This window comes from Hemitrygon akajei, chromosome 17 (assembly GCF_048418815.1).
Source record: "Hemitrygon akajei chromosome 17, sHemAka1.3, whole genome shotgun sequence".
Classification (NCBI taxonomy): domain Eukaryota; kingdom Metazoa; phylum Chordata; class Chondrichthyes; order Myliobatiformes; family Dasyatidae; genus Hemitrygon; species Hemitrygon akajei.
This window is the reverse complement of record NC_133140.1, coordinates 48,607,017-48,630,263: the sequence shown is the minus strand read 5'-3', so window position 1 is coordinate 48,630,263 and position 23,247 is coordinate 48,607,017. Positions and strand designations below refer to the sequence as shown.

Below are 23,247 nucleotides of genomic sequence, written 5' to 3'. Positions count from 1 at the left end.
GTGTTAATTAAGTATAACAAGCATTTGCTCATCCGCCTTAGTGAACAGATTGGTTTCGGTTTATTATTGTTAAATGTAACAAGATACAGTGAAAAGCTTGCCTTGCATACCGTTCATACAGATTAAATCATTACACAGTGCATCGAGTCAGAACAAGATAAAAAAAATAACAATGCAGAGTAAAGCGTAAAAGTTACCAAAACGGTGCAGTGCAGGTAAACCATGTACAAGATCATAACAAAGTAGATTGTGAGGTCAAGAGTCCATCTTATTGTACAAGGGGTCCATTCAAGAGTCTGATAGCAGTTGGATAGAAGCAGTCCTTGACCCTGAAGGTATGTATGTTCAGGCTTTTGAATCTGCTGCCCATTAGGAGAGAGGCGAAGAGAGAATAACCAGGGTAGGTGGGGATGTTGATTATGCTGGCTAATCTACAATGCAGATTGGAAACCATTCAACCTGCATCACCTCCACTACAGAACCAAGGTCACCTCTACTTTAGTAGCAGGGCAACAATACAATGTCTAAGAAAGCTCAGCTATGCCTCTACTTCCTGAGGATTTGATTATGCTGGCTGCTTTAGTAATTGCAGTAATTCTTTAGCCTCCTGATGAAGTAGAGGCAATGGTGCACTTTCTTGGCCATGACATCAGTATGGTTGGATTAGGACAGGCCATTGGTGATGCTCGCATCTAGGAACTTGAACTTCTCAACCCTCACAACCTCAACACCCTTGATGTAGACAGGTTAACTCTGACTTAAAGCTCGGTCTCTGAATTCATGCTTATGCGATTGTGGTCTGTGTATTGCTGCCCAACTACTGAAGTTGAGGTGACCTTTGTTCTGCAGTGGAGGTGATGTAGATTGAATGGTTTCCAATTGTTTTACTCTAGTGGGAAATTTGTCAGCGATGAGGTGCAGCAAAATGATGTTGTCTTTCTTGACAACATTCTGCACCTTGATTGTATTTATCAGGATCTGTTCATTTAAATAAAAATTGCATGCCATATAGCAGTAGACAGAGAGGAATTTTTGCATGTAGCCAAATTTGGGAAGGGTGTCACAATCCTTTACAAATGTTGGAGAAAGGCTTTAGTGAGGTATAGTGCTGATCTTGCAGATATTTTGGAACTTATGCATGGTGAAAATCACATCTACTCCTTCTGGACAGACGGAATCTGTACAGAGATTCAAGGAGCAGCCCCCTCTGCCACTGGGAGAAGGTGGTGGCAGCAAGAAGACTCTTGTGTAGTCACTCAAATCAAATTTGCCCCTTTCCTTGAAAATTGTTGTGATTAGTGCATCTAGAGGTCCTCTACCATATCCTGAATTACAGTTGTGAGAGATGAGGCTGTGAATTCTGAGGCCATGAATGTGTATGTTATTGCAGAGCACATTAATGAATGACGAAGTGTTTTTGCAAAAGAGAGCTTTAACTCACACCCAAATAGCTAGTTATGTGCCCTATAATATTCTACATTATTTTCTATGTGAACTCTCCAGAGTCACAGAATCATAGGACTGTACGGCATTAAAAAAAGGTGCATCCCACAACCATTTGGGCTGCTTTGCCTATCTACACTAATCCCTTTCACATGCACCAGATTTCTATCTCTCTGGCTTGCTATTCAACTGCCTGTGATCATGTCCCTTAACCTAGAGAAAGTGCAGGTGAGAGGCAGTGGTGTTGTGCTGACTATAAGAAATCAGAGACTTTGGATGGTTCTCTTGGTAGCAAAATTGTGTTGTTTGAAATCTTGAAGCAGATGGTTAAAGTGAGTTCAAAGGAACTGGTCCCATTAGCAGAAAATATAAGAACCAAAGGACACTGAATTCAAATGATTAATGAAAGAGTATTGGATGGGTGAGATGAGAATTTATTTTTCATTAGACTATTTTAAATCTATAATTCACTACCTAGAGGAGTGTTGTAAGGAGATTCAATTATCACTCTCAAAGTAGAATAGAGTATAATTTGCAGGACTCCAGAATAAGAGCTGGCGAATGGGAGTAATTCATTCTTCCAGTGCAGGTATGATGGGACAAGTGAGCACTCATGCTGTAACCATTCTTATACTTCTATAACTCAAACTGACATGATTGAAAATCTGTGAATAATTCTCTGCAAATCAAAAGGAAATGCATATATACAAAAATTCCACTATTTTACTTCAAAAAGTCATGAAGAAAATTAAAAGTAAAGCAAAACTACATTATACCATCAATATCTAGCAATTAGTGTGGAATATATGGAAGAGTTCCTACCTCACTGTACCAGCAAACAGAACTGGATCTTGTGGAATGATTGAGAGTTTACTTCGGAGATTTTCCAGATCAACAGTGCAAATATCAACGTTGTCAATTAGGATTGTTCCTGTAACTGGTTCAACCAGTCTGAACAATGCAACACTCAATGATGACTTCCCTGCAAAAAAAATTTTTTATTAGTTTGTATCTTATCTAAATTACCCCCACACACACACACACACCTATATATATATAAAGTGCTCAGCCAAGACTTCAAGTGTATCATAAAACACGAGGGTCTGTGCTGGGACCACTTGCTACATTATATGTCAATGATTTGGATGATGGAATTGATTGTTTTTTTGCAAAGTTTGCAGATGATATGAAGATAGGTGGAGGGGCAGGTAGTGTTGTTGAAACAGAAAGGCTAAACAATGACTAAGACAGATTGGGAGAATGGGCAAAGAAGTGGCAGATGGAATATAATGTCAGGAAATGTATGGTGATGCACTTTGTTAGAAGAAGCAGAAGCATAGATTATTTTCTAAATGGAGAGAAAATTCAAAAATCTGAGGTACAAGGGTATTTTTGAGTTCTCGTGCAGGATTCCCTAAAGGTTAATTTGCAGGTTGAGTCAGTGATGAGGAAGGCAAATGTGATGTTGGCATCCATTTTGGGAGGACTAGAATATAAAAGCAAGAATGTAATGTTGAGGCTCTAAAAAGCACTGGTGAGGCCTCATTTGGAATATTGTGCGAAGTTTTGGGCCCCTTATCTAAGAAAGGTTGTGCTGACATTGGAGAGGGTTCAAAGGAGGTCACAAAAATGATTACAGGGTTGAAAGGTTTATCATATGAGGAGCATTTGATGGCTCTGGGCCTGTAATCACTGGAATCAGAAGAATGAGCAGGGATCTCATTGAAACCTATCGAATGTTGAAAGGCCTTGAAAGAGTGGATGTGGAGAGGATGTTTCCTGTGGTGGGTGAGTCTAAGTCCAGAAGACGTAACCTCAAAATAGAGGGATGTCCATTTAGAATGGAGAAGAGGAGGAATGTTGTTAGCCGGAGTGGTGGATCTGTGGAATTTGTTGCCACAGACAGCTATGGAGGCCAAGTCATTGTGCATATTTAAGGGAGAGGCTGATAGATTCTTGATTAGTCAGGGAATGAAAGGATACGGGGAGAAAGCAGGAGATTGGGCTGAGAGGAAATGGATCAGCCATGATGAAATGGTGGAACGGACTCAATGAGCCAAATGGCCTAATTCTTCTCCTATAGCTTAATGTTTTATGAAAGAACTTGCAGTTACTGTATGTATTCTCTTTCATATCTTTGATATGTCCAAAATGCTTTATAGCTAGGGCATGATTTTTAAACCAACAAAAACAGAAAAATTACCACTGAAGGACCATTTGCAAAGTCATTTTGAAATGTTTTTTCTTCCCCTCACAGGTAACATTCCAAGCAGGCTATTAATGTGAACAGTACATAAATTATACATCTATTCCTTTTGCTTTAAATGCATCTCAGTTGGCTTTCGAAATGCTCATTAATCTCATTTGTTCATTGCATGTGCTGGTCAGTGACCTGTAAAGCCTGAACAGTTTTCTAATTGCTGCTCCTACTGTGTCTGAGTTAATTGTACCTTGTAGGGCTCAAAAGATGATGCATCACTTGAGTGACATTACCTTAATAAGCACGACATCCTCTTTAATGCTAAAAAAGACTTACTTCCCTTTCATCTGATAATCAACCCTAAAACATTGAATTCCTTAAGATTTTAGTTCAGCTCTGCAAATGTATTAACCCTTATACATTTTCCCCACCATATTAACTTCTATTAAATTAAGTATATATGCTTTACATTTGGAAACATGGGGAAGTTTTAATGCTTAATTTTGTTCTGCATTGAGTACATCATTAAAGTTATTATAATATAATGTATGAGGATATAACTGGCATAGAAATACTGCCATTTTTAAGTGTTTGGATATTTTTATGAGTTTTCATTCATAATTTAAGAACATCTCCACAAAAACTTTCATTACATATTTTGGTAATGGTGTTAATCACATTGGGATTGTTTAATATTTTCCTGACCAAGACTATAGCAGCTCCTGTACACTTGTTCTTGTCTCATCTAGAATCTGGAGCATACGTTTGAAATTTAGTGTCTTAATTTGCATCCTTAAACTCTAGTTGCCTTTTTTTTTGCTTTCAGTGACTCCACTAAATAGAAAATTGAAACAATATAGAATTCTGAGATCAATGAAAGAGTGCTTGCTAATGTCTCAAGGTTTCTCATTTTATGTCAGTGATGACTGTTATCCTTTTTTAAATCAGGTTTTATTTTTCATCTGCTAGAATACAGGATTTAATAACACAGAACTGTGGTTGAGAAGCCAAAAGTCAGAGCTGAGCAAGTCTGGTTATAATTTAACAGAAAATTATAAATGTGGAACTATTGCATTTGATAGCAAAGCTAGGTCAGGGGAATGAAATAGGGATCTTGGAAAATCTGAATCCCCTTCGTGGCATGAAGTTATATATTACTGAACAATATAAATTAAATAAGGAAATGTTAATGGAGATACATTAGAAAAAATGCCAGAATCTTCACAATCTGTTCAATTAGTTAACGATAGATTGAGATTAGATTTAGCAACATCACAGTGCATCAGAGCTGTTCCTAGATTGACAAGGAAGGAAGCAGTGAAGCATCTAATTTCAAAAGTAATTTAAGAAAGGACATTTAGAAAAGGGTGACAATATACTGGTCCCATAGTGGTGCCACTGATAGTCATTGCTTTTGTTAAAGGCTAGGAATAAAGAAAGCCTTTAGTTTGCGACATTATTTTTATGTACATAAATGGTAATAAAGAGAAGCTATAGTTTTAAAATATCTTACCAGATCCTGTTCTTCCAACAATTCCAATTTTTTCCCGAGGATCTATATTTATATTCAATCCCTTTAGAACAATTGGAGTATTTTCTCTGTATTTCATCCGATAATTCTTAAATGTGATTGCACCACAAGTTGGCCAGTTCTTTGGAATATCTGACTCTACAGCAGGAAGTGGACTTTCTGAAACACCAGTCTGATGAAGATATATAATCGTAAATAACAGGGAAACAGTAGTATTTGAATGAACTGGAATTCAGAATTGAATTCTGTTGTTATGTACTCACCAGTATATATTCCATTATTCGTTCTACAGATAAGAATCTGGATTCTGTTTCAATTCCCATTCGTACGCACATTTGGAGCAATCCCGTCAGCTATGAGCAGAGAACATATGAAATTCGATAGTACATCTTTGTAAAATTATCAATATTAATAAGAAAAGAGTGAATAAACCTACTAGCCTTGAAATTCATCAAATAAAAATCGGAGGTTCAGAGAAAATTTACAGAACACCTGCTTTATCTTGGTGGTTGAAAAGACGCATTCATCCTACCGACTCTGGGCCAATAAAATCCTGCAGATCATTGTTCATCAAATATACATCCATTGCAATGAAGGGTTCTACATCGACTTGACTTTTAGGCAATGTGACCCAGACTCCTAATGAGCTCTGTGTGATTTTTTTTTTTTGCAAGACCCTTGATTGGATATTTTGAGCCTCTTCAAGTTGCCAAGGTCCTTGTTTGAGTGAAATCTACTTACATATTCCTTCGAAAGTCCCTGAAATTCGTGGGCACTGATGCTATCAAGATGACTTTTGTTTGATAATAATTGAGTATTGACTAGCATGAATCACAGAATGCAAACAGCACAGAAATAGACCATTCAGGCTGTCATGGTCATACCTGCTCTGTGGCCTGTATCTCGTCTGAAGTTTTTACATCTTTTGTAAAGTGCAGTACTCATAACTTGGTATAACACTTCCAACTATGGCTGAACCACATTTAATCACAAGTGTTGAATGAATGATCCATCAGAGCTTCCTCCTTAGAACTCCACTATCACAAAAGCCAACCTCCAGTCAATTTGATTCTCTTCATGTGATAATCAAGAAATGTTCAAAGGCCACCAGATACAACAAAGGCAATATTCCAACTGAGCTTATGAAGGACTGTGCTCCTAAACCAGCTGTGCCTTAAGTCAACCTGTCCCAGGACAAATGCAGCATTGGTATTTGCCTGACAATATAGTAAATTGTCCAGTTGTTCACTGTTAATGAAAAGAAAAGGACAAATCCAATCCAGCTAATTACTGTACAATCAGTCTACTTTGATTGTCAGTGGTGCTATCTCACCAATGGTCAATTTAGGGCTACTGTTCCCCAGATATCATCAACATCTTGCTCTAAACATGGACTGAAGAATGGAGTTCGGGGGGAGAGAGGGTGACTGCCCTTCTCACCAAGGTAGAATTGTTGAATTTGGTCAATATGCACCAAAGAGAAAACTCTCCAATGGTTGAAGTCATACTTCACGAAAAGAAACACGATTCCGGTTGTTATAATTCAATCACTTCAACCTCAGGACATCACTACAAGACTAACACATGTCAGTGCCCTACTTCCAACCATTTTCAGTTGCTTTACAATTGAACTTCCCACCATCATATGGCAGAGGTGAAGATTTTCTTTGATTACTGCACATGGCTCAATGATGCTCATGACTCCTTAAAAGAAACAGCCTCCCTAGCCAGAAACACAACTGGAAAACAGACATAAAATGCTGGAAATACTCAGCAGGTTAAGCAGCACCTGTAGAATTCACCTATCATGTTGATGATCCTATCAAGGGTTATACCTTGGGTGTGGGATGACTGATACGTTGGTTTATTATTTTCACATATGCTGAAGTACAATGAAAATTTATCTTGCATACTGCTCCTACAAATCAATTGATTAAAACAGTGCACTGAGGTAGAATGGGCAGAAATATTAGAGGGCAGAATAAAATGTTTCAGAGAGAAGTGTAGTGCAAGGCCATAATGAGGTGAGAGGGCAGGAACAGGGAGATAATGGATCTGAATGTGTGGCTGAGGAACTGGTGCAGGAAGCAAGGATTTACATTCTTGGACCACTGGGTTCTGTTTAGGGGTAGGGATGAATTGTACAAAAGGGACGGGTTGCACCTTAATAGGCGGCGGACCAGCATTCTGGCAGGCAGGTTTGTCACTGCAACATGGATGTGTTTAAACTAAGTAGTGGGGGGGGGAAGGGGATGAACTGGAAATATAAAGATGGAGTTAAAGGGAAAGTGAAAATAGGAAAAATTAAAAAGGCCAACAGAATCAATGGAGCAGAAAGTTCAAGAAGAGATCATATAGTATGGCCAAGTGAAAGAGGAATTGATATGAAAGGTGAGGGGAGTAACAAATTAAAAGTATTATATACGGATCCACGAAGTATAAGGAATAAAGTAGATGAGCTTGAGGCTCAGTTGGAAATTGGCAAGTACGATGTTGTGGGAATAACAGAGACATGGCTTCAAGTGGACAGGGCCAGGGAAATGAATATTCAAGGATATACGTCTTATCGAAAGGACGGACTGACGGGCAGAGGGGGTGGGGTGGCTCTTTTGGTGAGGAATGATATTCAGTCTCTTGTGAGGGGGGACATAGAATCAGGGGACGTAGAGTCAATATGGATAGAACTGAGAAATTCTAAGGGTAGAAAGACCCTAATGGGAGTTATCTACAGGCCCCCAAACAGTAGTCTGGATGTAGGGTGTAAGTTGAATGAAGAGTTAAAATTGGCATGTCGCAAAGGTAATGATACAGTTGTCATGGGGGGTTTCAACATGCAGGTAGACTGGGAGAATCAGGATGGTACTGGACCCCAAGAAAGGGAGTTTGTGGAGTGCCTCCGAGATGGATTCTTAGAACAGCTTGTACTGGAGCCTACCAGGGAGAAGGCAATTCTAGATTTAGTGTTGTGCAATGAACCAGATTTGATCAGGGACCTTGAGGTAAAGGAGCCATTAGGAGGTAGTGACCATAATATGATAAGTTTTAACCTACAATTTGAGAAGGAGAAGGGAAAATCAGATGTGTCAGTACTACAGTTGAACAAAGGGAACTATGGAGCTATGAGGGAGGAGCTGGCCAAAGTTCAATGGAACAAAACCCTAGCAGGGAAGACAGTGGAACAACAATGGCAGGTATTTCTGGTAATAATGCAGAAGGTGCAGGATTGGTTCATTCCAAAGAGGAAGAAAGATCCTAAGGGGAGTAAGGGGAGGCCATGGCTGATGAGGGAAGTAAAGGACACTGTAAAAATAAAAGAGAAGAAGTATAACATAGCAAAGATGAGCAGGAAACTGGAGGACTGGGAAGCTTTTAAAGAGCAACAGAAGATAGCAAAAAAGGCAATACGCCAAGAAAAAATGAGGTATTAAGGTAAACTAGCCAAGAATATAAAGGAGGATAGTAAAAGCTTCTTTAGGTATGTGAATAGCAAAAAAATAGTTAAGACCAAAATTGGGCCATTGAAGACAGAAACGGGTGAATTTATTATGGGGAACAAGGAAATGGCAGATGAGTTGAACAGGTACTTCGGATCTGTCTTCACTAGGGAAGACACAAACGATCTCCCAGACGTAATAGTGGCCAAAGGAACTAGGGTAATGGATGAACTGAAGGAAATTTATATTAGGCAAGAAACGGTGTTGGATAGACTGTTGAGTCTGAAGGCTGATAAGTCTCCAGGACCTGATGGTCTGTATCCCAGGGTACTTAAGGAGGTGGCTCTAGAAATCGTGGACGCATTGGTAATCATTTTCCAATGTTCGATAGATTCAGGAAGAGTTCCTGCTGATTGGAGGGTGGCTAATGTTGTCCCACTTTTCAAGAAAGGAGGGAGAGAGAAAACAGGGAATTATAGACCGGTTAGCCTGACGTCAGTGGTGGGAAAAATGCTGGAGTCAATTATAAAAGAGGAAATTACGACACATTTGGATAGCAGTAGAAGGATCAGTCTGAGTCAGCATGGATTTATGAAGGAAAAATCATGCTTGACTAATCTTCTGGAATTTTTTGAGGATGTAACTATGAAAATGGACAAGGGAGAGCCAGTGGATGTAGTGTACCTGGACTTTCAGAAAGCCTTTGATAAAGTCCCACATAAGAGATTAGTGGGCAAAATTAAGGCACATGGTATTGGGGGCAGAGTACTGACATGGATTGAAAATTGGCTGGCTGACAGGAAAACAAAGAGTAGCGATTAACAGGTCCCTTTCGGAATGGCAGGCTGTGACCAGTGGGGTACCACAAGGTTCGGTGCTGGGACCGCAGCTGTTTACAATATACATTAATGATTTAGATGATGCGATTAAAAGTAACATTAGCAAATTTGCTGATGGCACAAAGCTGGGTGGCAGTGTGAAATGTCAGGAGGATGTTATGAGAATGCAGGGTGACTTGGACAGGCTAGGTGAGTGGGCGAATGTATGGCAGATGCAGTTTAATGTGGATAAGTGTGAGGTTATCCACTTCGGTGGCAGGAACAGGAAGGCAGATTACTATCTAAATGGAGTCAAGTTAGGAAAAGGGGAAGTACAACGAGATCTAGGTGTTCTTGTACATCAGTCAATGAAAGCAAGCATGCAGGTACAGCAGGCAGTGAAGAAAGCTAATGGCATGCTGGCCTGTATAACAAGAGGAATTGAGTATAGGAGTAAAGAGGTCCTTCTGCAGCTGTACAGGGCCCTGGTGAGACCCCACCTGGAGTATTGTGTACAGTTTTGGGTCTCCAATTTTGAGGAAGGACATCCTTGCTATTGAGGGAGTGCAGCGCAGGTTCACAAGGTTAATTTCTGGAATGGCGGGACTGTCATATGTTGAAAGATTGGAGCGACTGGGCTTGTATACACAGGAATTTAGAAGAATGAGAGGGGATCTGATTGAAACATATAAGATTATTAAGGGATTGGACACGCTGGAGGCAGGAAGCATATTCCTGCTGATGGGTGAGTCCAGAACTAGAGGCCACAGTTTAAGAATAAGGGGTAGGCCGTTTAGAACAGAGATGCGGAAAAACTTTTTCACCCAGAGAGTGGTGGATATATGGAATGCTCTGCCCCAGAAGGCAGTGGAGGCCAAGTCTCTGGATGCTTTCAAGAGAGAGTTAGATAGAGCTCTTATAGATAGCGGGGTCAAGGGATATGGGGAGAGGGCAGGAACGGGGTACTGATTGTGTATGATCAGCCATGATCACAGTGAATGGCTAGAAGGGCCGAATGGTCTACTCCTGCACCTACTGTCTATTGAGGTGGATTGTGAGGTCAAGGGTTTATCTTATCATACTAGGGAATGACTCAGTAGTCAAAACAGCAGGAGGGAAGCTGTTACTGAGCCTGGTGGTTGGTGCATTCAGGTTTTTGTATCTCTGCTCGATGGGATGAGAAGGACGGGGTCTTTGATTGCTGACTACTTTACTAAAGCAGTGAGAAGTAGAGAAGGTTCACAAGCATGTTGCTGGGACTTGAGAAACTGAGTTACAGAGAAAGGTTGAATAGGTTAGGACTTTAGAAGAATGAGGGGAGACTTGATAGAGGTATATAAAATTATGACGGGTATAGAGTGAATGCAAGCAGGTTTTTTCCACTGAGGTTAGGGAAGAAAAAAAACAGAGGACATGGGTTAAGGGTGAAGGGGGAAAAGTTTAAAGGGAACATGGGGGGGGCACCTTCACACAGAGAGTGGTGGGAGTGTGGAATGAGCTGCCAGATGAAGTGGTAAATGCAGGCTCACTTTTAACATTTAAGAAAAACTTGAACAGGTACATGGATGAGAGGTGTTTGGAGGGATATGGTTCAGGTGCAGGTCAGTGGGACTAGGCAGAAAAATGGTTTGGCACAGCCAAGAAGGACCAGAAGGCCTGTTTCTGTGCTGTAATGTTCTATGGTTCCATGGTTCTAAGTGTAAACAGAGTCCAAAGAGGGGAGGCTGGTTTCCAAGATATGCTGAGCTATGGCCACAATTGGCTGCAGTTACTTGCAGTCATTGTGCTGACCAGTTGCCATAACAGGCTATGGTATATCCGGATAGGATGCTTTCTATGGTGCATCAGTAAAATTGGTGAGTGGAAGTACCAAATTTTTTCTTTATTCATTTGAAGAAGCAGAGGCCCTGGTGAGTTTTCTTGGCTGTTGTTGGACCAGGACAGGTTGTTGTCATGACACCATGTCTCTAAGCTCTCTATCTCCTTCTTGTGCTCTGTAAACAGCTGGAGCATCTAGGAGTTTAGAGATGAGTTTGCTTTGAATTATAGCATTAAAGGAAGAGCTGTAGTTCATAAATAAAATAACATAGGCGTCTTTACTGTGCAGTTGATCCAGAGATGAGAGTAGGGCCAGGGAGATGGTATCTGCCATTGATCAGTTTAAGCTGTAGGTGAATTGCAGTGGATTAACGTGTTCTGGGAGGCCAGAGCTGACACGTGCCATAACCAACTCCTGGAAGCATGTTATGATAGAGGATGTTAGAGCCACTAGGTGGTAGTCATTAACACACTTATCTTGTTTTTTTAGGTACCAGCATGCTAGTGGCCTTCTTAAAGCAGGGAAACTTAGACTAAAGCAGAAAGAGGTTAGAAGTGTCTGCAGAAATGCCCGCCAACTGATCTGCAAAAGATGTAAGGACACAGTGAGGAATACTATCTGGGCCTTGAGTTCACTCTCTAGGAGACAGATCTTACATCAGTAACAGACTTCCACTGACTGACCTCCAACAATGACTTTCTACCTTTGTGTGAAATACTGCTCCAAAGAATGGAGTGTTTTCCCTGAGATGCACATTGACTTGAGATTTACCAAAGCACCTTGATTCCACCATTGGTCAATATAATTTAAATTGCTGCATGGAATGTCAGTGTATACCCTCGAGAAGTTTATATTCACTAATTCTGTCAGAGGGGAGCACTCAAGAGCACAGATCAGGAAACTAGAATGTCAATGACTTGATCTTATTTCTGTCACCCCTGTATACAAACCTGGCTGCCTACATGAAATATGATGCTATTGACCCTCAGGATTTCAATACAATTGAGTTAGATTTATATATGATCAATTAATTAAAAGATAAAATGAAAGGTTTCCAGTTAACTCCATTGATCAAATATGAAACTTATTTTTTATTAAAGACTCAAGAGATACTTTGCTTGTATTAATAGACCTTAAAACACTTTGTATTTTAAGTGTTCTTTCATTCTAAGGATTCAACAGCATACTGCTTTAAATTTAAAAGAGTTGGACTGGACTTCGCTCCATTTGTGTGAATGTGATTTCAAATCTATAAATTAATTCTTCAACAAAAACACTATTAAATGTGAAATGTTTGTAATACATCACAGATAATTCTTTTTTACAGTCTTGTCATGTGGTCAGGGTAGAATCTTTATTATCAATCTATTCTTGTCAAGTCCAATAACTTTTCAGTGAATAGTAAAAACGTGTTGAAATTGCTTTTGTAGGGAATTCTATTGACTTTTATTACCCCTGAAACAATTTTGTTGTCCTTCAAGAGATAACAGGATAAATAAGACCAGTAAAATTGAATTAGTTTCCTCACCTGAATAGCATATGATAAAGCAAGACCCTTATTTGATGCAGGAATAGAGTCGGGACTTAAGATGACAAAGAGAGCCACAGTGAGGGTTGTAAGAGCTGTGAAGAAATCGATTCTCACGGCAAACCAACGCATGGAACAATGGAACAGTAACAAATGGCTAGAATTTCTATCAGCTAAGTCTTTAAATCTGTAAAAAGGATAATGCACACTTTTTAACAAGTTTAGATTGAAAAAAATATTTTGCCTGTCAAAAATCAATCAGCCTCTTACGCTAAGCATGATATCAAAGATATAAATGTCGACTTACCGTTCAATAAAATCGTTTGTTTTATTGTAGGCATGTATTGTGCTCAGACCTTGAATACTTGAAGTGATATGACAGAACCAAGGGGATGCGCTCATGTTTTCTATTCTTTTCAATTCTCTGACACTATTTTGAAAAAGCCTAGAAAATAAAAGTGATATTCAGAATTTCTTTTTGTAGATTTCCTACTGATCTATGAATTACTTTCTCTTGCATCATTAGTTTTCAAAATAAGGACTGAAAGGACAGATGTCTGAATTGCATCTTATGTTAATATAACTAGCTTCTAGAAACGTAACATTTACAAAGATCTCAACATGTATGCACATGCTTTGATAACCTTTGGCCTTGAGTGATTGAATCTATTCCGTATCACTGTGTATATTTACCTGTATTCTATTGTGTTTAGCAATCATCTTGATTTCTTTAAGTTGCACATGGTGATTTAAAAGTCCTTCTCATCAGTTAAACTATTTTAGCAATATGCTCAGCAAGATAGGTAAGTTCGGAAAGCATGTTGTATGTTGCTATTTTTCTTGCAAATTCTCATCATAGGAATCTGATTATAATATCCTTAAGATTTATTATGTTCTTTCGCGATGCATAAAAAAAATCAAAAAGAACAAGTTTGATAATTTGCTAATTTGCAGACTGACACAGAATGCAGACCCATGATGAGGACCAGCAGTATTATTTTGACATTGAATTTAACTCATAAATGAAAAATACCAATCAGTGAAAAATTATGACAGCACTTTATTCAGTGCATCATAAATTGTGTGCAAGATCAAAAAAAAGCTGCTTATGCTTGAATCTTGAAACAAAAAAGGGAAATTGATGCAAAAGCTGCACAAATCAGGCAGCATCTGTGAAAAGAGAAGCAGCTGACATTTCTAGTCTGAGACCCTTCATTGATTGTTTCTCTTTCCGATAATTGTGTAAATTCGCCTTTCCTATTTTCAAACACCAGTTTTAAAAGATCTGTTGAAGATTTCTTGTGATTGCACCAATGATAAAATAAATGGAATACTTCCAGCATAAACTCCAAATAAAGCATACACCAGATTGTGGATTTGTTGCAAATTGTTATTTTTAAATTATTTTCATCTGTTCATCTTAAGAGGATTGTCATTAGAATACATTGGGAAGTACCTGGGAATATTGATTAGCAGAGTGAATGTTTAATGAATCATTTGGGCTACTTATCCTGATTCACTTGGAATTACATTTTAGTCTATGTTTCATGTGCAGAGTACTGAAGTATGTTTTGCTTATTGCTTTCATTAACAGAGCAAAGCCTACTTAAGGACCAAGTGGTGTCACGTTCTGCATTTTGTACCAGTGTGATTGACAATCTATTTTAACTGTCTTCTGAAGAGAAGAATTGGCCCATTGTTTTTGTAAATAAGTTATATTTGTATGGATCATTTTATAGTCAGTTTATTTTCATATTTTTGACTGCCTGGAATCTCAGTTTAGATTTTGATAATTTTTTTTCTATTTATAGGGGAACTTTTTCCATGAGCCATGCCTTATGGTGCTTTACACTTCAATGGCTGTCTGGTCCATCAACATACCTAACCCATTCTGAATGACATTACAGGTAAAGGGAAAGCAGCACACAGCATTTTATCACCTTACATTCTAATAAATGCTTTGGCTATGATTTTTATGATATGTTTGCCTGAAATGGCAGGTGAGTCTAAATTTTATTTTCCTCCGGAAGGGAATCACAAATATCAGTGCTGTATTGAAGTGTCAGCCTGGATTATGTGCCGAAATTCTGCGATGAAACTTGGATGTTTGGCATGTTGATTCAGACATAAGTACTCAACCATTGTTAAAATGATTATCATAATGAAGTGACATGAAAAACTACAACTGGAAAGTTTCCCTGGAAAAAATCCAACTGCTGTAGCATTCTAATGAGACCAGGGTAGGAAAACCTCTATCACAAGTGGTAGGACACTTTCAGCAGAAGGAGAATGACAGACATGAATTATGACTTCACAACAGGAGTACACAGTAAGGCTGTTCGTACATGAAAAGAGAAGAGATTGCTTATCTTTTCAAGTACACAGGCTTTCATCAGAATACTTAAATACTTAAGGTGGTAAATGTTCAAAGTATGAATTCAAAATATGTAAATCTAGCTCTTCAAATATAGGTAAAGCTTTCATGTGTTCTTGGAATTTACAGCTTTCATTTTCAACCCTGATGTATAGTTATAACTTACTCAAATATAACCTCAATTTGTCATTTAAGTATTTCAAATATCTTAGATTTTCAATTTACCAACTTAAACTTTTAAATGTTGTTCTCCATGGGATATTTTGTATGATTTTCTGACTCTCATGCAGAACTTCATCTGCCAAGATTGTACATTGGGAATTCTGACATTAGTACTAGTAAATCTTATGTAAAAAAGAACTGAATTTATCCAGAATTTGTCATTGCTAGGACTTCCCTTTAAGCCTCCACCCAATTTTGTTACATGTACTCAATGGCCATGTTATGGACAATTGATCAAAAGTTGTGAGTTCAAATCCCACTGTGGCAGCTGAGGAATTTAAAGTCTAGTAATTAATTAAATCTGGAATTTAACAAAGATCTTGACTTGGTAACAGTAACAGTTGAATTGTTGAAAACACCCACCTAATTCAATAATACACTTCAGAAAAAGTTATCCTCAATCCCCAATGTCAAAGCAATCCTCAGTCAACCAACCAACCAATGTGGTTGACTCTGGATTGCTTTATCCACAAGGCAACAAGTAGGTGGACACTAGGTGCCCATTTTCAATATGTTCACATCCCACAAATCAACAAAACTTGGGGAACTAACCTGAAAAATACAACAAATACTATGGCAATGATTGCCACTGCGATGAGCAGGTATGGAAAAACTGCTGCCAAAGTTATTAATGTGCAGATTATTATCAACACCTGTTGGATGAAATTCTCAGCTTGAAAAGGTAGTCTAACATCCACTTCATCCATGTCCTTAGAGAAACGGTTGATAATCCTTCCAAGTGGGGTAGTGTCAAAGAACGTCATTGGGCAGTGTAAAACCTTTGGATTAAAGAGAAAGAAGGAAATGCCATTTCTAGATGAAGTTTTCATGATCCAGTTGAGAAACTTTTATGAGTATTTTTCAAAGCTTTTGCACACTGTATTTCTCTATATTGCTTAACTGACCATTCACTGAAAATATTCATATAAATACTGTATTTGTCAATGTTCACACAAGGACAATACACAAACAAGAGAAAATCTTCAGATGCTGGAAATCCAAGCCACACACACAAAATGCTGGAGGAACCCAGCAGGCCAGGAAGCATCTTTGGAAAAAAGCACAGTTGATGTTTTGGCCTCCTCCTGCTCTAGTTAAAACTGGGAGTTAAGTACAACTACATGTCTACAGAAATAACACTGAAACATATGCTCTTCAATACAAAATCACAATACAACATCAGGTAATACAAAACTAACACGTTCTTTTCCAGTTCCTAGCAAAAAAAAAAGAAATAGCTTACTTCCAGTTATTTTGAGCCGTGGAAGATGCCTGTCCATGTACGCCCACCAGCAACCACACAGACCTGATGGATTTGCCGAATTTACATAATTCAATAGACATGGTGACAGCTACCTTCCCTCTAGAATCTCCTCTCTCTCATCCAAATGTTAACTAGTTCCCTGCTTGGTTTCTGAAGTCTGCTAAGACTAACAAGGTGAGTGGATGGAATTTCCAGACACCCATGGGAAATGCCCACAAGCACATTTCCAATGTTGTCCTTTGACCAATTGTTAGGGGAGGGTGGAATTTTCTTTTTGGAGCAACATTGCACATGTCTACTAAAAAATGGAAAAAGCACTAATATAAATAAAATCTATACTAGGGGTCCAATCTGTGAACTGTAAAATAAAAAAATAAATATCTAAGCAACAGAAGTTGACCCTTGCACATGAACAAATGATATTTGATGATAAAATACAGCAAGTCAAACTTAGCATCTATTATTATAAATATAATGTCAGATCTTTGGTATGAACTATATTGATTAATTTAGGAGAATATTGGATTCAAGACAAACTTCTGGTTTAAGAGGGCGCAGGTGAAGCACAGTGACGACTTGCTGGCAGCAAACAAAACTACTGATTACTTCATTAACACACTTTCTTCTGGTAAACTATCACTGCAATCAATAACTTGTGCCTTCCCTTTCGGAGTTGAGCTTTTGAACTGCCTGTACTGCCTACCGATTTTGCAGTATGAACTGAAGTCTCAAAGGTGCAGGCTGGCTGTGGTGTTGTAAGTATGGGCTGAATCGAGGCAGTGACTCACAACTCATGGGATCCTGGATTGGCTGGATGGATGTGAAATCATTTTCCTGAACTTCAGTACTGACTGCTATTTGTTTACGGTACTTTTATTGTTTGCACGATTTTTTCTTCCTGCAGATTGGTTGTTTGACAGTCTTTTTTTAATGGCTTCTATTGTGTTCCTCTGTTTTGTGGCTGACTGTAGGGAGACGAATCATAAGGTTGTATGTTGTAAGCATACGTGGATAATACATGTACTTTGAACTTTCAACTTTGAATATTGAAAATAAGCAATTGATTATTAGTTAGATAATTACAATGGGAGCAAAACAGAGCAGGACATCAATGATAAAATATAAACTGACACAATTAATTAGTTGCTGTTTTTGCTGTGTACAGGCCAAGAGGGTTGGTGGACAGGATAGTAGAGTAGTAAGTGCAGTTCCTTCATGGCTTCATGGATTTGGGTTTGATATTGATTTCAGGAGCTCTTTGTTCTCCTAGTGACTGCATGGATTTCTGCCAGATGCTCCATTATCTACACCCCACCATGTCTCAAAGCTGTGTGGTAGGTTATTTGGCTGATACAGATTGTAAAAGGAATGGTGCAAGCTGAAACATCTGCAGCTCAACATCAGTAAGACAAAGGAGATGGTGATGGGCTTTAGGAAAACTAGGCCTGCACTAGTCCCTGTTACTATTGATGGTGAGGACCTACAAATCTCTGGGGGTGCACCAACACAGAGGCCGTGTACAAGAAGGGCCAGAGTTGCTTCTACCTCCCGAGGAGACTGAGGTTCTTTGGAGTGTGCAGGCTTCTCCTTCAGATGTTCTGCCAGTCTGTTGTTGCCAGTACAATCTTCTCTGTGGTGGTGTGCTGAGGCAATGGCATCAACAGGGGTGATGCCAACAGGCTCAGTAAACTAATTAGAGAGGCAGACTCTGTCATAGGAGTCAAACTGGACAAACTGGAGGCTGTGGTAGAACAAAGGACCCTACAGAAAATCCTGGCAATTCTGAACAATGTTTCTCACCCTCTGCATGCCACCTTGGCTGAACAGAGGAGCACTTTTAGTAATAGACTAAGACAATTGTGCTACTCCAAAGAGCACTATACAAAGTCATTCTTACCCTTGACCATTAGGCTCTATAATGAGTTAACGGATAGATGGGGAAGTGATGACCACCTCCCGTTAGACTGTTTGAGGTAACTTATTTTTTCATTCTTTCTACTTCTCATCTAATATTTTGATCTGTGCACTTGTAATGCTACTGAAACATTAATTTCCTCGGGGATCAATAAAGTATCTATCTATCTATCTAAAAAAGGAGTTAATGGCCATTTGAGAGCAAATAAGTTGTAGGGCTCCAGAGAAAGGAGAAAGGAGAATAGGGTGATGGGAATGTTCTCCTTGGAGTCCCAATCGGCTGACTGACTTCATATAATGAGTAAGTGAATTATGATTCTGTATATGAAAGCAAAAAAGTGTTAAATGGAATAAATGGAATATTGCTAATCAATGAATGTGGTGAAATGATATGTTCAATATTTCGTCCTCTCTGGTATTTGTACTTGTATTTACAAGCAATTGGATAAGTAATTCCGGATGTACAGAAGTCCCTCATAGTTCTGGAGTCACTTATTATGCAGCAGTTAAATGCCAGTCTCTTTCATTAGAACTGTTGGCCATATCCAGCGCATTTCAATCTAATGGTTCAGTATTTGCCAGACTATGATGTCATAATATTAATAATTGCTGGCTTGACACTTTTATACTGAAAGCAACTCTGTGATCTGTGCAAAGCAGAGATCTAGTATACACTGAATGGTTCAAACCTCTCCAATGACTGCAATATTTTAAATCTTCTTCAAAGGAATCAAACAAATCACTTGAAGTGACACGCACTTAAATCTTATTTAGATTCAAATGCTCTGAATATTTGACACTTTGTTGCATGTTATTTAAGTAAGGTTCTTCTAAATGGCCATAATTCTATCTAAATTTTGTGTCTGCACTTTGAGCTGCCACCTAAATAATTCAAGGTATTTTGTTTCAGATTTACATTAAACTTTCATGAAACTTCCATATTAATGAACGAGAGTCGCTGTACCCAACTTCTAAAGTTTGTCCCTGTTAATGTCCATTATAATCAAACTGGAATATAAAGTATACCACTTAGCTTTGTGCTATACTGTGCATAAATTTATAATCCCAATAGTTTACTTTTAGTATCTGAACTTCTAACTTAGACATATCAATATATTCTCACCATATCAGAATGTTTAAAACATTATTTAACATTAACTTTTTCTTCTTTTGCGTTTATAGGCAGTGGTTTGATGTGATCAGCCATCCTGATGATGTCACGGTTTCTCGACATTAGGTATCCCATGAGGAAAGCAGAAGCCCCACCCACAGTGATCTCTAACTTGTTATAGATACTTCTCATCAAGGTCACAGTTGAAATTATTGCTTCTGTGTCACATGTGTACTCCGGCCAATGCCACGACACTTCCTATCCCTGTGTCTAGGACAGAATGAAATAGCAAAACAAAATTTTAAAAACTCTCTGATGAAAGACTATAAGCAAAAAAACTTTTCTTTTGCTCTTCTCTTCTGTCTCATTAAGTAGTAAATGAAATACATGTGCTTATCTCAGACAGGTGGTCACCCTACCTTTCAGAAACCAATGTCAACAAATCTTTGTGGTGTTCTTGGTTTCCAGCAAAACAGTGACTGATTCAAACTTATCCCATAGCTGGGAGAGAAATTAAATGTGTAGCTTCATTTGTTTTGCACAGTTACACATTAGGTAAGAAGCCAAACATGAGAACATCTGCAGATGCAGGAAATCTAAGCAACATACACAAAATGCAGGAGGAACTCAGTATATCAGACACCATCCATGGAAAAGAGTAAATAGTTGACATTTTGAGCTGAGACGCTTCATCAAGACTGGTCTTTATAGTCCTTAAGAGTCCTTAGAAGTCATTTCTTCTAGCCACAAAATTGCTGTAAAAATATCTCGCTTCGTATCCTACTGGTGACTGGATTCAGGCTCCTTAGAACACAGGGTGGCTAGAGTACACACATTATTCCCAGCTCCATACAAAATATAACAGTGGCAACAAGTAAGTTTTAAAATGACTAACTACTTGTTGAAGCACAGCAAGATGGTCAAGTTAAAAAAAAAGTGCAGCACATTTTTTTATGCTTCAGAGCAACATATATTCTTCACATGAGGAGAGAGACGGCTGAGTTAAATAAACGGAAGGAAACCGACATAATTCACAAGTTCATAAACAGTGAGTACAGGGTGATAATAGTCATAAATAAAAGAAAGCTGAAATGAGCTTTGCTGACATTATGAAAGTAATGCAGGAACTTATAGAACCAAAACCATTCTTGATTGCAGAATGCTTTTAGTTTGCGGAATCTTACAAAAAAGCATTCAAAAAACAGCTCCTAACAGAAGCAAAATTCAAATTTAAAAGAAAAATTGAAATCACTGTATCAATGGGAACAGCAAACAGACGCAGTTGAGTTGCAGTCAGGAATTAAAGTGTGAACAAAATTGCAACGTCGAAACAGAAACTAGCCCGACCGAACAAATCAAATTACCATTGTGGCAGGGGCTTACATATACCAGACCAATGCAGGTTTCAGGGCAAAGTCTATGGAAGATGCAACAAAGTAGGACATATACAAAGAGCATGCTGACAGACAAAAACAAATGGATTGCACAGGGAAGAGAAAAAGATAAAAAGTCAAGTTGCTGTTTTAAAAAGAGCATGCTGTTGCTGAAAAATCTGACAATGATAAAAGTGACACAGGACTGGGTAGCCTTTGCTATTTACAATGTGAAAAATAACCATAGATAAGCAATATTGAAGTGATCAGCAAATTATTTAAAATAGAAATGGACACTGGCTCAGCTGTTGCAGTCATTCCACAAAATGATTTTGAACGGCATTTCAAAGGTACTGAAATGAAGCCTGTAGATATCCAACTAAGAACTTATACTCAAGAAAGGATAACTTCTGTGGGAATAACATTTGTAAGAGTGAAAGACAACAACCAACAAGCCACATTGAGCTTGTATGGGGTAAAAGCAGAATGGCCGGTATTGTGGGAGGGTGAGTGACTGAGACAAGTACAAATTGATTGGATATCCATCCACAATTTGCATTTGCCTTGAAGTAGAGTCAACTGAAAGCAAATTAAGAAAGGCATTGGATGATGCCACAGCAGTGTTCAAGTATGGTACTGGAAAATTCAAACATATCAAGGGTAAAATAGTGTTAACTGAAAATGCCACACCCAAGTTTTGCGAAGTCTTTCCGGTTCCTTATACCATCTGTGATATAAAGTGGCCAGTGAGCTAGATTGCATGGAGGGTGAAGGAATTCGTTTCGAGGTTAAGTGGAGCCCATGGTCAATGCCAGTGGTCCCAGTGGCCTAGAAGGATGGGTCTGTCAGGATCTGTGGTGATTTTAAGGTCACCATTAACCCAGAGGGTAGATCAATACCCTCTGCCCAGGATACAAAACTTTATTTATTTATGGATTGATTGATTGATTGACTGATTGAGAGACAGCATGGGATAGGCCTTCTGGCCCTTTGAGCTGCACCACCTAGCACTCCCCCACCCCCCACCCCCGATTTAACCCAAGCCTAATCATGGGAAAAGTTACAAAGATGAATTAACCTACCAACTGGTACGTCTTTGGAATGTGGGAGGAAACCCACGCAGTCACGGGGAGAACATACAAACTCCTTACAGAGAGCAGCAGGAAACGAACCCAGGTCACTGACACTGTAAAATGTTGTGCTAAGCACTATGCTACTATGATGAACTTAGTTGAGGCCTGCCTACAGATTGAGATGGTAAGAGAGTCCAAAGTGTTTCTCACCATCAATTTTATCGCTATGATAGGCTTATTTTTGGAGTAGGACCTGACAAGAAGCTACGGAGCAGGTGCTGTAAGGTTGCTGTCAAGTTGTCCAGGATCCAAGTTTTACCTGGATGACATCATTGTTACCAGTAAGAACGGCATGGACCATCTCCAACATCTCAAGATTCTGTTAAAAAGGTTAGATTATCTGCACAGAGCATGATGCAACAAGTGTGAATTCTTCAAACCAAACATCACCTACTGTGGTCAGACCATTGATACATGGGCATTACACCAGCGTGCTGAGAAAATTGAAGCAGCAGTGGATGCCCAAGTCCAGAGGATGTGTCGCAGTTGTGGTCCTTTTTAGGATTTGTTAACTACTGTAACAGGTTCCTGCCAAACCGCACAACTGTCCTCCACCTCTTGAGCTCATTACTACAGATCAGGAAGAAATGGAAGTGGACAAAGCAGTGTGAGGTGGCTTTCCAAAAGGCAAAGGAACTGGTGACGTCAAATGCTGTACTCACACATTATGAACCACATCATCCGGTGAAGCTTGCCCGTGACACTTTGCCTTGTGCTATAGGTGCAGTCATATCACACGTTATGAGTGATAGAAGTGAACACCCCATAGACTTTGCATCATGTTCTCTTGCTGCTGAAGAGAAAAATTATGCACAGATCGACAGAGAGGCCTTGACTCTGGTTTAGGGTGTAAAACATTTCAACCAGTACCTGTACAGGAGAGTTTACCCTCATTACTGATCATCAATCACTAGTGTCCACTTTCAATCCACAGAAGGGTATTCCACTGACAGAATAAGCAGCACAACTGCAGAGTTGGGCTCTGTTTCTAGGAGGACACAATTACAATGTGTTGAATTCAAGAGGACAGCTAGTTAAGGAAATGCTGATGAATTGCCCCATTTATGCTCGGAAAAGGAAATA

The 23,247-nt window shown here is 39.0% G+C and overlaps 1 protein-coding gene across 3 annotated transcripts in view; it reads right to left on the bottom strand.

The window, feature by feature from the left end:
• abcc12 (ATP-binding cassette, sub-family C (CFTR/MRP), member 12) overlaps positions 1–23,247 on the bottom strand; it is a 181,509-nt gene that overhangs the window by 5,342 nt on the left and 152,920 nt on the right. For all 3 annotated transcript variants that reach the window (XM_073070064.1, XM_073070063.1, XM_073070066.1), the window contains 6 exons: positions 15,922–16,148; positions 13,081–13,218; positions 12,774–12,960; positions 5,438–5,527; positions 5,157–5,346; positions 2,266–2,425 (listed from right to left, as the gene is read on the bottom strand). In XM_073070064.1, coding sequence (XP_072926165.1) covers positions 2,266–2,425; positions 5,157–5,346; positions 5,438–5,527; positions 12,774–12,960; positions 13,081–13,218; positions 15,922–16,148 — 992 coding nt within the window. The remainder of the gene's footprint in view (positions 1–2,265; positions 2,426–5,156; positions 5,347–5,437; positions 5,528–12,773; positions 12,961–13,080; positions 13,219–15,921; positions 16,149–23,247) is intronic.